We start from the raw sequence: 15,698 nt of genomic DNA, 5'->3' as shown, positions 1-15,698 counted from the left end.
AGCAGACAGACAGAGCAACATAGGACAAGTAACACATAGCAGACAGACAGACAGAGCAACAGAGGACAAGTAACACATAGCAGACAGACAGAGCTGTAGTTTCACAGAACCTATGTTTGTAGCTATGATGTAAAATAATGAAAATAAGCTTTTCAACAAATGTTTGTCAGCGCAAGGTGGTACAATTGAAATAGTCTTGGGGAGTATTCAATGGCTCTCTGAAGTCAGAGAAAAAACATCAATAATCGTTTACATGAAAACAGCCAATCACAAAGCATGTGAATTTAAAAAGGATAATGTGATATGTGGTAACTATTGCCTTTGTTGAATATCACAGTGTGCATTTAATTTTTGTTTTGTACCATGGAGAGTACTTTTATTTCATGTTGTGTCTTGTGATGTGCTCAAAAAGGAAACGGTCAGTTATATCCCACTACATGTTTTACTACTTATGTCACATGATGTAGGTCATGTTTTGTACAGTTGATATTGGTATAGTGTAATGTAGCATAGAAAAGTCACTCCACTGAGGAATTGCGAAATTGAAGGTATTGTAAAATGTTACGCTGTGCATTACTGTAATGTGCTGGTGCTGGCTACTTTAGAAATGAATTACAGCTATGTTGATAACAGACAACTTAGGTCCGATAACTTTCCATGAGTGTAAGTTCCTGTTAAGTTATTTCTCCATAAAACATCTTGCTCATGTACAGAATGCTATTTTAAGGTAACCATAACTGAAAAATATATGTAGCTTTACATGACTACAGACATATTGTAGGTGAAATGATTTCACAAAATAACAAAAACATGGTTGCTAACATAGCATCCTTGTGCATGAGCTTAACTGTCTCTATTCCATTATCAATGTGCTAACTATAACATCACTGGAACATTTCATGAACAAAAGCTCAGAATGGAAGTTGACCTTTATTGAAAAAAGTAGTGCCATGATAATTACCATAGATCTTCAAAGATAAGTAAAAGCTTCATGTTCGGTAGCACATCAAAATAAAGTTTCATTTAATCCCATTGCATCATTTGGACCAGCTTTAGTGCATCTCTATAATTGTACAAAATAAATGTATTCTAGACATCTGACACCAAATAAGGCATGCATTTATCATGTTCTCAGAGCTATTATTTTCGTACAGTAAGACTCAAACATTCAACTGCAGTATGCAAACGTATACTCCTATCTTGTTCCCTTTATTCTGTTATAAGCATAATTTTTTTTTACATTGTGCACTGTTGGAATTCAAGTCATCTTGTTCACAAAATACACTTTTATTGATACAGTTGCTTTAGAGCTATGGTTTTCAGCAGGAGTGGTCAGGCAAAAAGCATGATTTCTACATTTACTTAAAAACATTTTTATACATTTAAAATGACTAAACCTGAGAGGTTTTAAAAAGACTGCCAAAGCAATGCATTAAGGAAGCATCCTACAGGGTGGCTGTATTGACTTTTGAACAAGCTTGTGAGCAGCCTGCCCTTGAGCAATGAAAATATGCTCAAATGTCGAGGAACAAATGGTGCATTCATGACAACCCTAGATATTCTATCAAGCAAAAAAAAAGTTGACATTTGGGAAATACTTACCATGTATTTGCCAATGCCATGTTAAAAATAAAACTCAATTTTTGCAATAGAGATCTCTAACCTTACAATGATTATCCCCCTAACACTCATTATGTCAAAACATCCACCCAATAAAATAAATAACATTTATATACCTGGGCAAGGTATAAGACATTCAAAGCATAAAGATTCCCTTTCTTCTCTGCTATACAAAGCCCCAAATACCTACACCGGTGTTCTAACATCACAAAGAAGATTCAAATCAAACAAAGAGCCCAGTTATTTTCATACAGATCAACAGAAAGCGCAAAAGGCTGGTAATAGCAGGTGTAGGAGTGAAATGGTTTGGAAGCACGTAATGTTCCGTCATCGGTGCCCCTGAGATCTACCCACCACAGGGGAACAACGGGGTTGTGTCTGGAGCAGAGCGGCGGATACTGTAGCAGCGTCATCGTTAGAGAGGTATGCTGCTATAAGGAGAAGAGGACGAGGAGAGGAGGAGGCCAAACAGACTCAGCTCTTCTGCTGCTCTTGCTCACGCATGCGACAGCCCACGGCGGTGATGAGGGCTGCTCCCTTGCCGCTCCCGTCCTCGGAGAGAAGGAAGTTGACGTTGCACTTAGGGGCCAAATCTTTCACTGTCTGGTGCATGACCCCAGAGAAGCTGTGAAAAAATAAAAAGACATGGATGGTCTCGCTTAACATACATGACTTTGTTCATGCTATTGTTACACTGATGGTAAATCAATGAAGCCAAATCAATGACGATGTAGGACTTGATCAAAGAGAATAGAACCAATATGTGCTATACATTTTTTTATTTTATAACTGCAATAAACTACACAAAAATTGCTGGCCAATACTCAACATTCACCATAATATAATTGTCAACTTGAATACCTCAGTCAATGACTGTGATACATGTTATTTCAACCAACTGCAATTATTGCATTATTACTCACTGTGGATGAAGCTTGTAGAGCGTTCCGTCTACCCCCACGGTGATGTCCATTTGGTCCAGCCCACGGTTCTCTCTGATTTTGTCAACGACGGCAGCCATTCCGGCTCCACAGAGCTGGGCTGCCCGGTGAGACACTGTACCACACACCTCCTTGACGATGATACTGTCATCACATGTACTGTCCAGACCCAGATGCAGCAGAATGGACCTCACCTGCAGTAGCGCCAAGCGGTCACTGGGGGGAACATGAGGACATTTTGTTGAGGCCATTGCACAACAAAAGGTAGTTATTTACATTTACATTTTAGTCATTTAGCAGACGCTCTTATCCAGAGCGACTTACAGTTAGCACATACATTATTTTATCGAACCCACAACCCTGGCGTTGCAAACGCCACGCTCTACCAATTGAGCTACATCCCCTGCCGGCCATTCCCTCCCCCTACCCTGGACGACGCTGGGCCAATTTAATGCGCCGCCCCATGGGTCTCCCGGTCGCGGCCGGCTACGACAGAGCCTGGATTCGAACCAGGATCTCTAGTGGCACAGCTAGCACTGCGATGCAGTGCCTTAGACCACTGCGCCACTCGGGAGACATGACACAATCAGTTATCATTTCAATCGCAGATTCAACATGGCTGCCAACCTTTCAATCTGGGAGAGGAACTTAGTTTCGAAAATGCCTCTGGTCTTTAGTGTCTCTGATATTTGCCCTCTGAAGAGAAAGCCACGCTTCGTCAAATCGATCAGGATGTTTCGCACAATCTCCCCTAGATACATGCCGCTGCACATCTTCTCATACCTGAGATGAAAAAGAAACACAAAAATGTTGGTATTTCTAGATCTCTAATAACAAGACTATTCAATATCAACAAAAGTTAGCTGAAGGGAAGTCATTTTGATTGGGAGAGAGAGCAGCCCAGTTACCTCTGCTTGCCAGGGTTGAGTGAGAAGTCATCCACAGCTCTGTCATATTCTGTCCTGATATCATCCAGACAGCCGTTGTCCCCGAAGGCGCCCCACTCCATGTTGACACACATCCTCCCCACATCTCCCTCAACCGTCTCAATGTTCCTCATCTCCTCCATGTAACAGGCATTGCTGCCAGTTCCTGAAACCACAAACCATACATGTTCAACAATCATACCTTTGACAGGTATCAAACACAATAATAATATTAATAATCATATTCATGTTCTGTAGTTGTCTAGATATGGGGAGATTGTTACTCTCGCAATCAGCTGTTATTCTGATAATTCCTACTTTCACTTGTCCTCTCCGTCACTCAAATCTATATTGCCATGGTCTATAATTAGTTGAAAAGTACAGCACTTTGCCAGGTGCAGGAAACAAAATGTACATCATAGAAAACAAAAAGATGCACCTGCACACTGTGGAGTTTTCCACTATACTTTAGGAAGACACAGGAACCTTCAACAGTGTGCGGGTGTCTATTTCCTGCCCATGCTCTATCATTAGGCAGAAATCATAACGTTTCGAGTCAGCGTTATGGAGGTGACAGAATACAAGGACGACCAACCTGCAATCAGGCCGACCTCACAGGTGGCTTCTTCATATGCACATGTCATCATGGTCCCCACTGTGTCATTCACTACTGCCACCACGTCCAAGTCAAACTCCTGGAGAAACCACAGATAGAAACACATGTACAGGATGTCTTTGGGACACATATGCAATGGGGAAATGAGGAGTGAACTGAATTTTTATAGAAATACCACTGACAAATATTGTATCACAACCTTCTATATAACGGTAAAAACTAACAAAAAGAGCAGCCTCCAGCGACTTTTGGTTGTCAATAGATGCCCATAAGATTTCATCTTCTATATATTGTATACCCAAAGAATAGCCACTTACAGCATTCTAGGGCCAATATATTTTCCTGCTCCTGCTCAGGTCTGTGCTCAGGTTCTAGCATCATGCCATCTCTCCACTTACCTCTCTCCTTTTAATCCCCTCTCTGAGAAGCCCCACAACATCCTCCCCTTCACAGTCAGTCGCCTTGAAGCCTTTAGTCCAGGTGACCAGGATGCCCTGAACAAAGACAGAAATATCTTCTATTAGTGACGTACACATGTGTACTACACAACAAATTGTGTCAAGATTTAGAGGTTTGTTTGACACTCGAGAAATAAAGATATAGCCACTATATTTATAAAACAGGACGGACAATGCACTTCTTTTGAGCCTAAAATGAAGAAAATTGGCACCAAATTTAGTTTCGTGGCGGTATTTTGTGAACAATGTGTCTGAGATGTAAAAAGCTGATAAATGGCTGATTACTTTACTCCTCACCGACCCATAGTTTAAGAAACCTTGCTGTAAAGGAAGCAGTCAGCTCACCGCATCCAGGCTGGTCTGTCTGCACGGGAACGAGAAGGTGAAGCCCAGAGGCAGGCGAGTATTCTTCATGCCCATGTAGTCCAGGAAGTCAGATATGCACTGGACAATGTGGTCGAACAGCTGGAGGGGGAAATGGAGGGTATGTTTCAACAAGCACAAGTACATTTGCTTAAGTTACACAGGTCACAAAGGTTGGCTGTTAGAATGTGCTTAATGTGTGTTCTGTTGTTTCTATGGAGATAAAATAGGAGCTATTGCGTTTACCTTTTAAAATATGTGAGAAAATGTTTATTGTTTTGGTACAGAATGATATATACACTACCAGTTAAAGGTTGACACAACTACTCATTCAAGGGTTTTTCTTTATACATTTTTTTTTTTACATTGTAGAATAATAGTGAAGACATCAAAACTATGAGATTCTTCAAATAGCCACCCTTTGCCTTGATGACAGCTTTGAACACTCTTGGCATTCTCTCAACCAGCTTCATGAGGTAGTCACCTGGAATGCATTTCAATTAACAGGTGTGCCTTCTTAAAAGTTAATTTGTGGAATTTCTTTCCTTCTTAATGCGTTTGATCCAATCAGTTGTGTTGTGACAAGGTAGATAGGTACACAGAAGATAGCCCTATTTGGTAAAAGACCAAGTCCATATTATGGCAAGAACAGCTCAAATAAGCAAAGAGAAACGACAGTCCATCATTACTTTAAGACATGAAGGTCAGTCAATACGGAACATTTCAAGAACTTTGAAAGTTTCTTCAAGAGCAGTCGCAAAAACCATCAAGCACTATGATGAAACTGGCTCTCATGAGGACCGCCACAGGAATGGAAGACCCAGACTTACCTCTGCTGCAGAGGATAAGTTCATTAGAGTTAACTGCACCTCAGAAATTGCAGCCCAAATAAATGCTTCACAGAGTTCAAGTCACAGACACATCTCAACATTAACTGTTCAGAGGGGACTGTGTGAATCAGGCCTTCATGGTCGAATTGCTGCAAAGAAACCACTACTAAACGACACCAATAATAAGAAGAGACTTGCTTGGGCCAAGAAACACAAGCAATGGACATTAGACAGGTGGAAATTTGTCCTTTGGTCTGGAGTCCAAATTTGAGATTTATGGTTCCAACCGCTGTGTCTTTGTGAGACGCAGTGTGCGTGAACAGATGATCTCTGCATGTGTAGTTCCCACCGTAAAGCATGGAGGAGGAGGTGTTATGGTGTGGGGATGCTTTGCTGGTGACTGTGATTTATTTAGAATTCAAGGCACACTTAACCAGCATGGCTACCACAGCATTCTGCAGCGATACGCCATCCCATCTGGTTTGGGCTTAGTGGGACTATCATTTGTTTTTCAACAGGACAATGACCCAACACACCTCCAGGCTGTGTAAGGGCTATTTTACCAAGAAGGAGAGTGATGGAGTGCTGCATCAGATGACCTGGCCTCCACAATTCCCCGACCTCAACCCAATTGAGATGGTTTGGGATGAGTCGGACGGCAGAGTGAAGGAAAAGCAGCCAACAAGTGCTCAGCATATGTGGGAACTCCTTCAAGACCTTTGGGAAAGCATTCCAGGTGAAGCTGGTTAAGAGAATGCCAAGAGTGTGCAAAGCTGTCATCAAGGCAAAGGGTGGCTATTTGAAGAATCTCAAATATAAAATAGATGTAGATTTGTTTAACACTTTTTTGGTTACTACATGATTCCATATGTGTTATTTCATAGTTTTGATGTCTTCACTATTATTCTACAATGTAAAAAATAGTAAAAATAAAGAAAAACCCTTGAATGAGTAGGTGTGTCCAAACTGTTGACTGGTACTGTATGTCCGTACTCCGATGAAACTCCCAAACTAACTCACCTCCTCGCCAGTCCCCTGCATCACCTCCATAGGAATGGCATATATTTTGTTATGCATTTCTACTGTCCGCCGCTTGCCACTACGGATCTTCACCAACAGCACTCTAAAGTTTGTCCCTCCTAAATCCAAAGCCAAGAAATCCCCATTTTCTGCAAAACACAACATAACAATACTATCTTTATCATTATGAGGTGATTAGAAAACATAAGTGAATATAAAGGGTTCATAAAAGCTTATGACAAGTCTTACAATGCATTGTACTTTTTCTCTTTAAGTAAAGTGTTGCCACTGTCATAGCCATTTGAAATTAGGGCTCAGACAAGTAGTGTGTTATCAGAGTTGAATCTCTCATTAACATTGGATGTTCTGACTTACATGAAGGTGTGGGAGTGCTGTGCAGTAATTGTGCTAGGCTTAGAAACTCTTTGACCTTAATCAGGGCATTGCAAGAGGTGCTAAGCCAATAAAATACACAATGTCATGTGCTTACATGGAAAGTGGCCAGGATTATACAGCAGTGTGGCAAAGCATTAAGGATCTTTCAACCTATTGATGTGGTTTTATACAGCAGGAGGATCAGAGGAAGTGTAAAATGTCTTACCTGATCCATCCGGTGTGCTTCGTACATATGTGGGCCACATCTTGACGGTGGCGCTGTCATGGGTCTTTTTCCCCAGGCCGTTCTGGATCTCCGTCCTCATCCTCTTCTTTACCTCCAGCAGCTGGTCATTGGTCAGTCTGAACTCAGCCATGGTCTCTGTGATCTGACGACGCTGGTCAGCCAGCCGGTAGGCCACGGCGGTCACCATGGCAGCGCCCTTGGAGCTCCCACTCTCTGAGAGCAGGAAGCGGACGTCTGACTCGGGAACTAGGCGGCGGACGGTTTTGTGGAGACGCCGGGCATATCTGAGGAGATGGGCAGGGAGATTCTCAGTCAGACCAACATGTAACTCAACACAACTCAGGCTCTTGGTCCTAGTAAAATAGAACGTTGATATCTGTATCAGTGTCTCTTTTTCAAAGTCCATTATAGTATACCCCTAAGCCATTTGACAGAATCGCATTGCTTCAAATCAAGATACACAATTAAGATGCACGATAAGAGCTAGGTACAGTATGCCTTGTACCCAGGAGACCCTCTAGTGGTATAGACTAATCACTGTCTCCAGGGGGCCCACTAGTGGTATAGGCTAATCACTGTCTCCAGGGGGCCCACTAGTGGTATAGGCTAATCACTGTCTCCAGGGAGCCCTCTAGTGGTATAGGCTAATCACTGTCTCCAGGGGGCCCACTACTGGCATAGGCTAATCACTGTCTCCAGGGGGGCCTCTAGTGGTATAGACTAATCACTGTCTCCAGGGGGCCCACTACTGGTATAGGTTAATCACTGTCTCCAGGGGGGCCTCTAGTGGTATAGACTAATCACTGTCTCCAGGGGGCCCTCTAGTGGTATAGGCTAATCACTGTCTCCAGGGGGGCCTCTAGTGGTATAGGCTAATCACTGTCTCCAGGGGGCCCTCTAGTGGTATAGACTAATCACTGTCTCCAGGGGGCCCACTACTGGCATAGGCTAATCACTGTCTCCAGGGGCCCCACTACTGGCATAGGCTAATCCCTCTATCCACAGGGCCCTCTAGTGTTATAGGCTACTCACTGTCTCCAGGGGGCCCTCTAGTGTTATAGGCTACTCACTGCGGGTGCATCTTGTAGAGAGAGCCGTCGATGCCCACAGTAGTGCGAAGACGAGGATTCCCTTTGTTGTCCTTTAGCCTGGAGAGGATGCCGCCCAGAGTGGCAGCGATGAGGTTGGCTGATCTGTGGGAGACTATGGTGCATACGTGCTGCACAGCGATGCAGTCATCTGCAGATGGTTCCACACCCAGGCGACCCAGGATCTCCTTGGCTTTGGTGAGGCCTTCTTTACTCCTGGACAATGACAGGTACGGAGAAGGGATGAGCTCAGTGGTGGTAAATAACATTACAAAGGTGTACAGTAGTAGTGTGAAGTCTTGAAACATGACACAAGTCGACACCGAAGGAAAATAAAACTGATTGACACCTACTTTTCAATGGCAGAAACATGTTTGGTATCAAATGTCCCTTTGGTAAGAAGTTCAGGGGTTATTCGACCCTCGAACAAAAATTCTTCTTTGGCCATCTTGACCAGGATGAGTCGCACAAGTTCGCCCATGTACATCCCACTGACCATCTTCTCAAACCTGAAGAGAAAAATATACAATACATTTCTAAACACTAAGGGAAAAGGTAACACTTAAGATAACATATTCTATCAATACACTTGACTGATCCTTTCATAGTCACTCGGTAAGGTCTACTTTATAGTCTAATAATACTAGGAGACATACAGCTGTTTCCCTGGGTTCAGAGATCCCCGGTCAATCTCTCTGTCAAACTCTGTGCGAATGTCCTCCAGCATCCCATTGTCCCCGAAGGCTCCCCACTCTGTGTTGATGCACATCCTGCCCTCGTCTCCCTCCACCAGGTCAATGTGCCTCAGCTCCTCCATGTAACAAGCATTAGTACCTGTGCCTGAGATGACGTACAGAAGCAATGGTGAGGAAGATTCTGCCTTCTTTAACTATTTGCACATCGTTACAACACTGTACATTGCCAATAATATAACATTTGAAATGTCTATACTCCTTTAAAACTTTTGTGAGTGTAATGTTTACTGATTGTTTATTTCCCTTGTGTTTGTTGTCTATTCCATATGTTTCCCATGCCAATAAAGCCCTTTGAATTGAATTACATTGAAAAACTGTTGGGTAGCTAGAGGTAAAGACTCATAATACTGACAATGAAACAACCATTCTGAATGAAGGGTGCGAATGAATGCCAGGCTGACCTATGACGACCCCCACTTCACAATGCTGGTCGTCATAGCCACAGGTCATCATGGTTCCCACTGTGTCATTAACAAGGGCCACCACATCGATTCCCTATGAACAGTGTTGGCTGGTGTTTTAATTTACAACTGCATGTTTTAAAATACTGTAGTACATCCAGAAACGAAGGAGAATGAGGAAACACCAAGAGACAACACGTTAGTAGCGAGAGTACTACTTCCTGTATATAGCTCTGTATATACATGGAGGTCCATTCTTGTGCGTTATATTTTATTCCTTGTGTTACTCTATTTTTGTATTTTTATTATGACTTTTTTTTTTTACTCTGCATCGTTGGGAGGGGCTCGTAAGCAAGCGTTTCACAGTAAAGTCTATTTGGCTCATCTGACAAACATTTGATTTGATTTGAGCGCGTACCCAATGAGCTTCAACCCGGCTTGAACAAAAAATGGGGCAAAAAGGTGATAAGCAGAGAAACATTGAAATCCAACAGCATTGTATCTGTTCGAATGAAAAAATTATAAAAAATGTCTGAATAAAAAAAAAAAGAATGGTCTGTTGGGAGGTAAGTGGATACCTATGATGACCCCGACTTCACACCGCTGGTCATCAAAGCCACAGGTCATCATGGTTCCAACCGTGTCGTTGACCACTGCCATGATGTCTGCGTCATAGTCCTAAAAAAAGCACAGGGTTACAATTATACAACCTTGGTGCAACAGATTTCTTTCTAATCATTGCTTATGACTGAACTTCATTGTCATTGCATCAGGCAATCATGCTTAAAAACATCAAACATACCCCACGCTTTTTGATGGCCTTGTTCAGAAGTGCCACAACGTCCATCCCCTCAACTCCACTGGCTTTAAAGCGTTTAGTCCAAGTGAGCAAATAACTCTGCGACAGACAAACAGGCAGTTAGATGATTGAGCTACAATATATGAACTGTCTTCGAAACTGAAGCTGATACTCTCACAGGTGTACAGTACTATTGGCTTGTTCATTCTCTCACCTCATTCAGTTTGGTTTGTGCACAGGGGAATGAGAAGGTGAAGCCGACTGGAAGCTTCTTGTCCTTTATATTCTGCTTCTCCATGAAGTCACCCAGGCACTCTGCAACATGGTCAAACAACTGCAAGAGAAAGGAAAATAATTAAGTTAGGGATAGTTATCTCGACAGCAATCTATGGACAAGGAGAGACTGCAATGCACACTTTGTTTCCCTTGCCACTAGGCTTTTAGGGCCCTATTCAGACTTGAGATAAGTTGACTTGACACAGACTTAAGAATTTTTTAAAAAAGACTTAAAGAGCAACTGCCCCTAAAAAGCAACATCTCATTTTGAAAACGTCCTATGTGTAATCGATATGAATCAGAATAATTTACTCTAGTGTCAAAAGTGTAAATAGAATAATGTTGGTCATAAAGTCAGTCTCGTCCAAAAAGGAGATTTGCGAGATGATAGGAAAAAATTGTAGGTCACGGCATGAAGGGTACCGTAACAGTTTTCTGTGGGTTGGGTTTATTTTAATCCTGATCAAAAGAGAACCATCACGCTCTCCCAGAAGCTTGGCTGGTGTGTAAAACCCGCGGATTCAGACGAACAAAAATCTGTAATGGGTTCGCACCCAAAAAGATGTTGCATTACTTCATTATTCAATGTTAATAATTTTCACTGCATCAGGGATAGCTTACACAGACGTTTCAGCTTTACAGCCTTCTTCAGTGGGTAGGTACAATTGTCTTTTAATTCCAAACAGCATTAGTAAAGAACAACAGATGAGCAGCGGGTGCTTCTAATCATGGTTGCCACTCATCTGCCAATCAGGGATGTGGCTTTTCTGGTCTACTTGTATACAAATGAGTCACAAAGAAACACTTTATGCTTCATGCGACATCTTTTTGAGTGCGAACCCATAACACCTTCTTGTTTATTTTAATCCTGCCCACATGCCCACAGCTGGTAGCACCCAAGTAATCGTTTTGTAATGCCCATGTTCAATTTGGTTTGACATTCAATATCCCTATGGGGCTGGTTAGGGACAATCAGTAAATTACACAATGTACATGGGACAATATTTTAAAATGTCAATAGCTCCAAATGTCAATGACTTAAAAACCTCAAACCAACTATAAATTGTAGAAATTCATATACAAATATTGAAAGCATTTAATGAGACAACTAGACGGTGTGCAACATGAAATGATTTTCCCATTTACATTGTGTAATTTATTGACGGTCCCTAACTATCCCCAGGGATAGGCTATCCAAAGTCAAACTAATTTTGCCACGGTCGCACAACGCCGGCTGAAGCTAATTGGCAAAATAATTTGGCTTACTCTTCCCACCTGCGAACACACACAAGAGACAACGACATCAAACCACACCCCCGAAACCAACTGATGTTTGAATTCAGTCATAGCCGCTAGCATTTCTTAATGAACCAAATCTAAAACGAGGCCAAATCAGGAAATAATTTACTTAAGTCCATGTTAATTAAAGATGCAATATGCAGAAATCACTCTGCCATTTCCTGGTTACTAAATTTTTTATAGTTAGCCTAATTTCAGTTTATGTGTCAAAACAAGCAATGAATAGCGTAGAGAATCATTGTACCATCTAAACTGCCGTGAAATATATTTTCAATAACCAAACATATTGTATTTTCAGCTGTTTGAAGCTGGTATACAAAACCGAAAGTAAAAGATGCAAAAACAAAACTTAAGAACTAAGCATAGAAATAGCACACATAGAACAGATCTACAGCTGCTTAGACTTGCTTTCAATGTGAATAACATATCTATAACATATTTCTATGTGAATTTGATCGGGTCGCCCAAAAAGTTACATATTGCAGCTTTAAGTCTACTTATCTCAAGTCTGAATCGGGCCCTTAGACATGTACATATGGTATGAGTTTGAAAGGTACCCCGTACCTGAGTGCCGCTGCCATGGATGATGTCCTCAGGAGTGTCATAGACCTGGCTCTCCATCTGAACCGTCTGCTTCTTCTCATGGGACACCTTCACTCGCAGGATGCGGAAGGCCGAGCCTCCCAGATCCAGAGCAATGAAGTCCCCCTTCTCTGTAACAAGCAAAAACAATATGGATGTGTTCCTTCATCGCACCTTCAAATGCATTTTATTGTGGATTATTATTCTGTGTTCTTTCATGTACAGATGTAGGATCTTAATTTGAACCAGTTTTCTACAGCAGGAAAATAATCCTCCAGCAACAGGAAATGTGAATTATTGTGTGGATCATAATGAATATACATTTTTGTAGGGGTTGATGCATTGCAGGAAAGTTCTCCTGCAACAGGGTGTTTAAATTAAGATCCTACACCTGTATGTGTCTTTTTAAGAACATGACCAAATACATTTTCCCCTGGTGGGATAATAAAGTTGATATAATCTAATCTAATGTTGTCACAGCAAGAACATATGAGCCACTGGAAGCAGAGGCATGATGCCCACTGGAACTGAAGGGGGCACATAGTCCTGATAGAGGTATGTGGGTTATAGTTCTACAGTCAGATTCCACAGAGACTGAACTCCTTGTGTTGCCCATGCCTGGGCTGACTATCCTTGGCATTGCCATGCAAGACTATATCATTTTGGCAAAAGCTCCTGGCAACTCTTGCCAAAAATCCACTCTACCGGGAATTAAAGACAGTTTGACACTGTCTTGAGAACATGTTGCAATTAAAGCAGTAGTCCTTTATGGGCATGACAACTTCTCCTTTGAAAACCAACGGAACTATGCAACATTCCTTTGAAAACTAGAGGAAATGCAACATTTGAACCGTAGAGGTCTACTGCATATCTGATCTCTTACTCCATTCACAAGCTAATACACTGACAGTGTGGTTACATTTACATTTACATTTTAGTCATTTAGCAGACGCTCTTATCCAGAGCAACTTACAGTTAGTGAATACATATATTATTTTTTTATACTGGCCCCCCGTGGGAATCGAACCCACAACCCTGGCGTTGCAAACGCCATGCTCTATCAACTGAGCTACATCCCTGCCGGCCATTCCCTCCCCTACCCTGGACGACGCTGGGCCAATTGTGCGCCGCCCCATGGGTCTCCCGGTCGCGGCCGGCTGCGACAGAGCCTGGATTCGAACCAGGATCTCTAGTGGCACAGTTTGCACTGCGATGCAGTGCCTTAGACCACTGCGCCACTCTGGTTCATGTAACTTTTTGATTTACTTCAAAGTGATTGTTTGATAGGAAATGCATTATTTATTTTTTACATCCAATCCTAATACTAAAACACTGAGTGCAGACAGATTAACAACCTAATTCACCCTACTGCTGTCGTCTGACAACAACAAATCATTGCTAGGTTGGCTATCGGCTAGTATTCACACTCTGCCAAATTGGTCTTCTGATGGGAGAAAGTGAGAAAGCTTCACCGATGATTGCACTACACCAGGGTTGCCCAACTCTGTTCCTGGAGAGCTACCCTCCTGTAGGTTTTCGCTCCCACCCCAGGTGTAACTAACCGGATTCATTTTATCAACCTGCTAATTCTAGAATCAGGTGTACTAGATTAGGGTTGGAACAAAAACTTACAGGATGGTAGCTCTCCAGGAACAGGGTTGGGCAGTCCTGCACTACACAGTTGCACTAACTTCAGTCAGTGTAGCGTTGCAACAGTAGGCTAGGTCAAGAGGTAGTCAAACCCATTAGACTTCCTTCACTGCTTCCTTGTTAATAAATTAACACATTTTAACATGTGAATGAGAGCAGAATTCAGCGGCCTGGATGATACTTGCCACAGAAACAGTAGGAGTCTTAAAGGAGCCACTAAACTATCCTGTATTTACAATGTTCATCTTTATTAGTATCGCATTACTTACAAATGAAGAGGCTGAAAATCACATAAAAGTATATAGATAGCCTAGTGAAAATCATTGTTTTAAATCTAATTCTCCACTCCCTTCAACAATTCCTTATGGAATAAATAACTGAAGGAATGCCAGGGTCCTCAACCATCTTCATAGTGTACTATGTATTAATTTCAAGAAGTTATTACTGTGTTGTTAAACAGGAATCAAGACATTCATAGCGATGCTTGTGGAGCTAAAAGATGATCAGGATACAGTTCCATGTCACTGACCGTGGGAAACATTTTGGTGTTGCAGTGGCTGATAGTCATATTCCATATAGTTGATAACACATAACACATATAGTTGATAATGTTGACCATGCTCACACGTAGATCCCCAAGCTAATGCTATAGGCATTTCCTCAAAGTGTTACCACGGTATTGTGGCACACAGGAGACCCGGGTTCCAAACCCGCCGGTCACACACACAACTCAGCCTTCTACCGAGTACAGACGGTACAATCAGACACTGACTGCCTGTGAAAATCTGGAGGTGGGATTATGTGTAATCTATTATGTAATCACAGGCTTTTGATAGGGTGCTGGAGGGCTTGAACATAGAATGCTTACACACTGCAGCAAAGGCAGATTCTACCATGATTACATGGCAAGCTTGGCGCTGCAGTAGGCTTACAGCTAATCAGACGACAACAGTTCATTCAACATTGAATGAATGCATTAATGAACCCACTGGATGCTTCATTTATCAATTTGAAACACATTATTCAAGTTAGTTGATCGAAAAATGTACCAATCTTCTGCTACTTTAGATTGACACACCAGTTGTTCCCACATTCTAGCAAAGTTTATAAGTGTTGGACACAATAAGATGCAATTTTTCATGAATCAAACATTATTTCAGGGTACTGTATCAGGGACCTCAGATAACCTTTTTCATTAAAAGGGTTTGATTTGAAAGTTGGCAGATTAAATGTTCTGCCAACTCATATTGACCTGCCCTGAAATATCATAGGAAAATTGATGAGGTGAGATTTATGAGATTGTGTCCTTTAATATTGGTAAAATTAAATGTAGGTCTGACTCAGGAAATCAGATCCTCTCATTTCTATTGTGACTGTAACTAACTGGGGTGTAATCATTCTGCCAATTCTGTTGCAAAGCGTTTCTCAAACGAACGCAAATGGAACAAAATG

General features: G+C 41.9%; 1 protein-coding gene across 2 annotated transcripts in view; it reads right to left on the bottom strand.

Annotated features, from left to right (window-relative positions):
* Positions 1-911: 911 nt before the first annotated feature.
* Positions 912-15,698, bottom strand: part of LOC121547697 (hexokinase-1) — a 31,755-nt gene continuing 16,968 nt past the window's right edge. For both annotated transcript variants that reach the window (XM_041859091.2, XM_041859090.2), the window contains exons 3-18: positions 12,579-12,727; positions 10,654-10,773; positions 10,443-10,538; positions 10,219-10,318; positions 9,141-9,324; positions 8,838-8,993; positions 8,467-8,700; positions 7,376-7,680; positions 6,775-6,923; positions 4,907-5,026; positions 4,502-4,597; positions 4,083-4,182; positions 3,470-3,653; positions 3,189-3,344; positions 2,544-2,777; positions 912-2,245 (exon numbers count right to left, since the gene is read on the bottom strand). In XM_041859091.2, coding sequence (XP_041715025.2) covers positions 2,095-2,245; positions 2,544-2,777; positions 3,189-3,344; positions 3,470-3,653; positions 4,083-4,182; positions 4,502-4,597; positions 4,907-5,026; positions 6,775-6,923; positions 7,376-7,680; positions 8,467-8,700; positions 8,838-8,993; positions 9,141-9,324; positions 10,219-10,318; positions 10,443-10,538; positions 10,654-10,773; positions 12,579-12,727 — 2,534 coding nt within the window. In that variant the 3' untranslated portion in view covers positions 912-2,094. The remainder of the gene's footprint in view (positions 2,246-2,543; positions 2,778-3,188; positions 3,345-3,469; positions 3,654-4,082; positions 4,183-4,501; positions 4,598-4,906; positions 5,027-6,774; positions 6,924-7,375; positions 7,681-8,466; positions 8,701-8,837; positions 8,994-9,140; positions 9,325-10,218; positions 10,319-10,442; positions 10,539-10,653; positions 10,774-12,578; positions 12,728-15,698) is intronic.

This window comes from Coregonus clupeaformis, chromosome 31 (assembly GCF_020615455.1).
Source record: "Coregonus clupeaformis isolate EN_2021a chromosome 31, ASM2061545v1, whole genome shotgun sequence".
In the NCBI taxonomy this organism is placed as follows: Eukaryota; Metazoa; Chordata; class Actinopteri; order Salmoniformes; family Salmonidae; genus Coregonus; species Coregonus clupeaformis.
The sequence above is the reverse complement of the archived record's forward strand: the minus strand, read 5'-3'. Positions and strand labels throughout refer to the sequence as shown.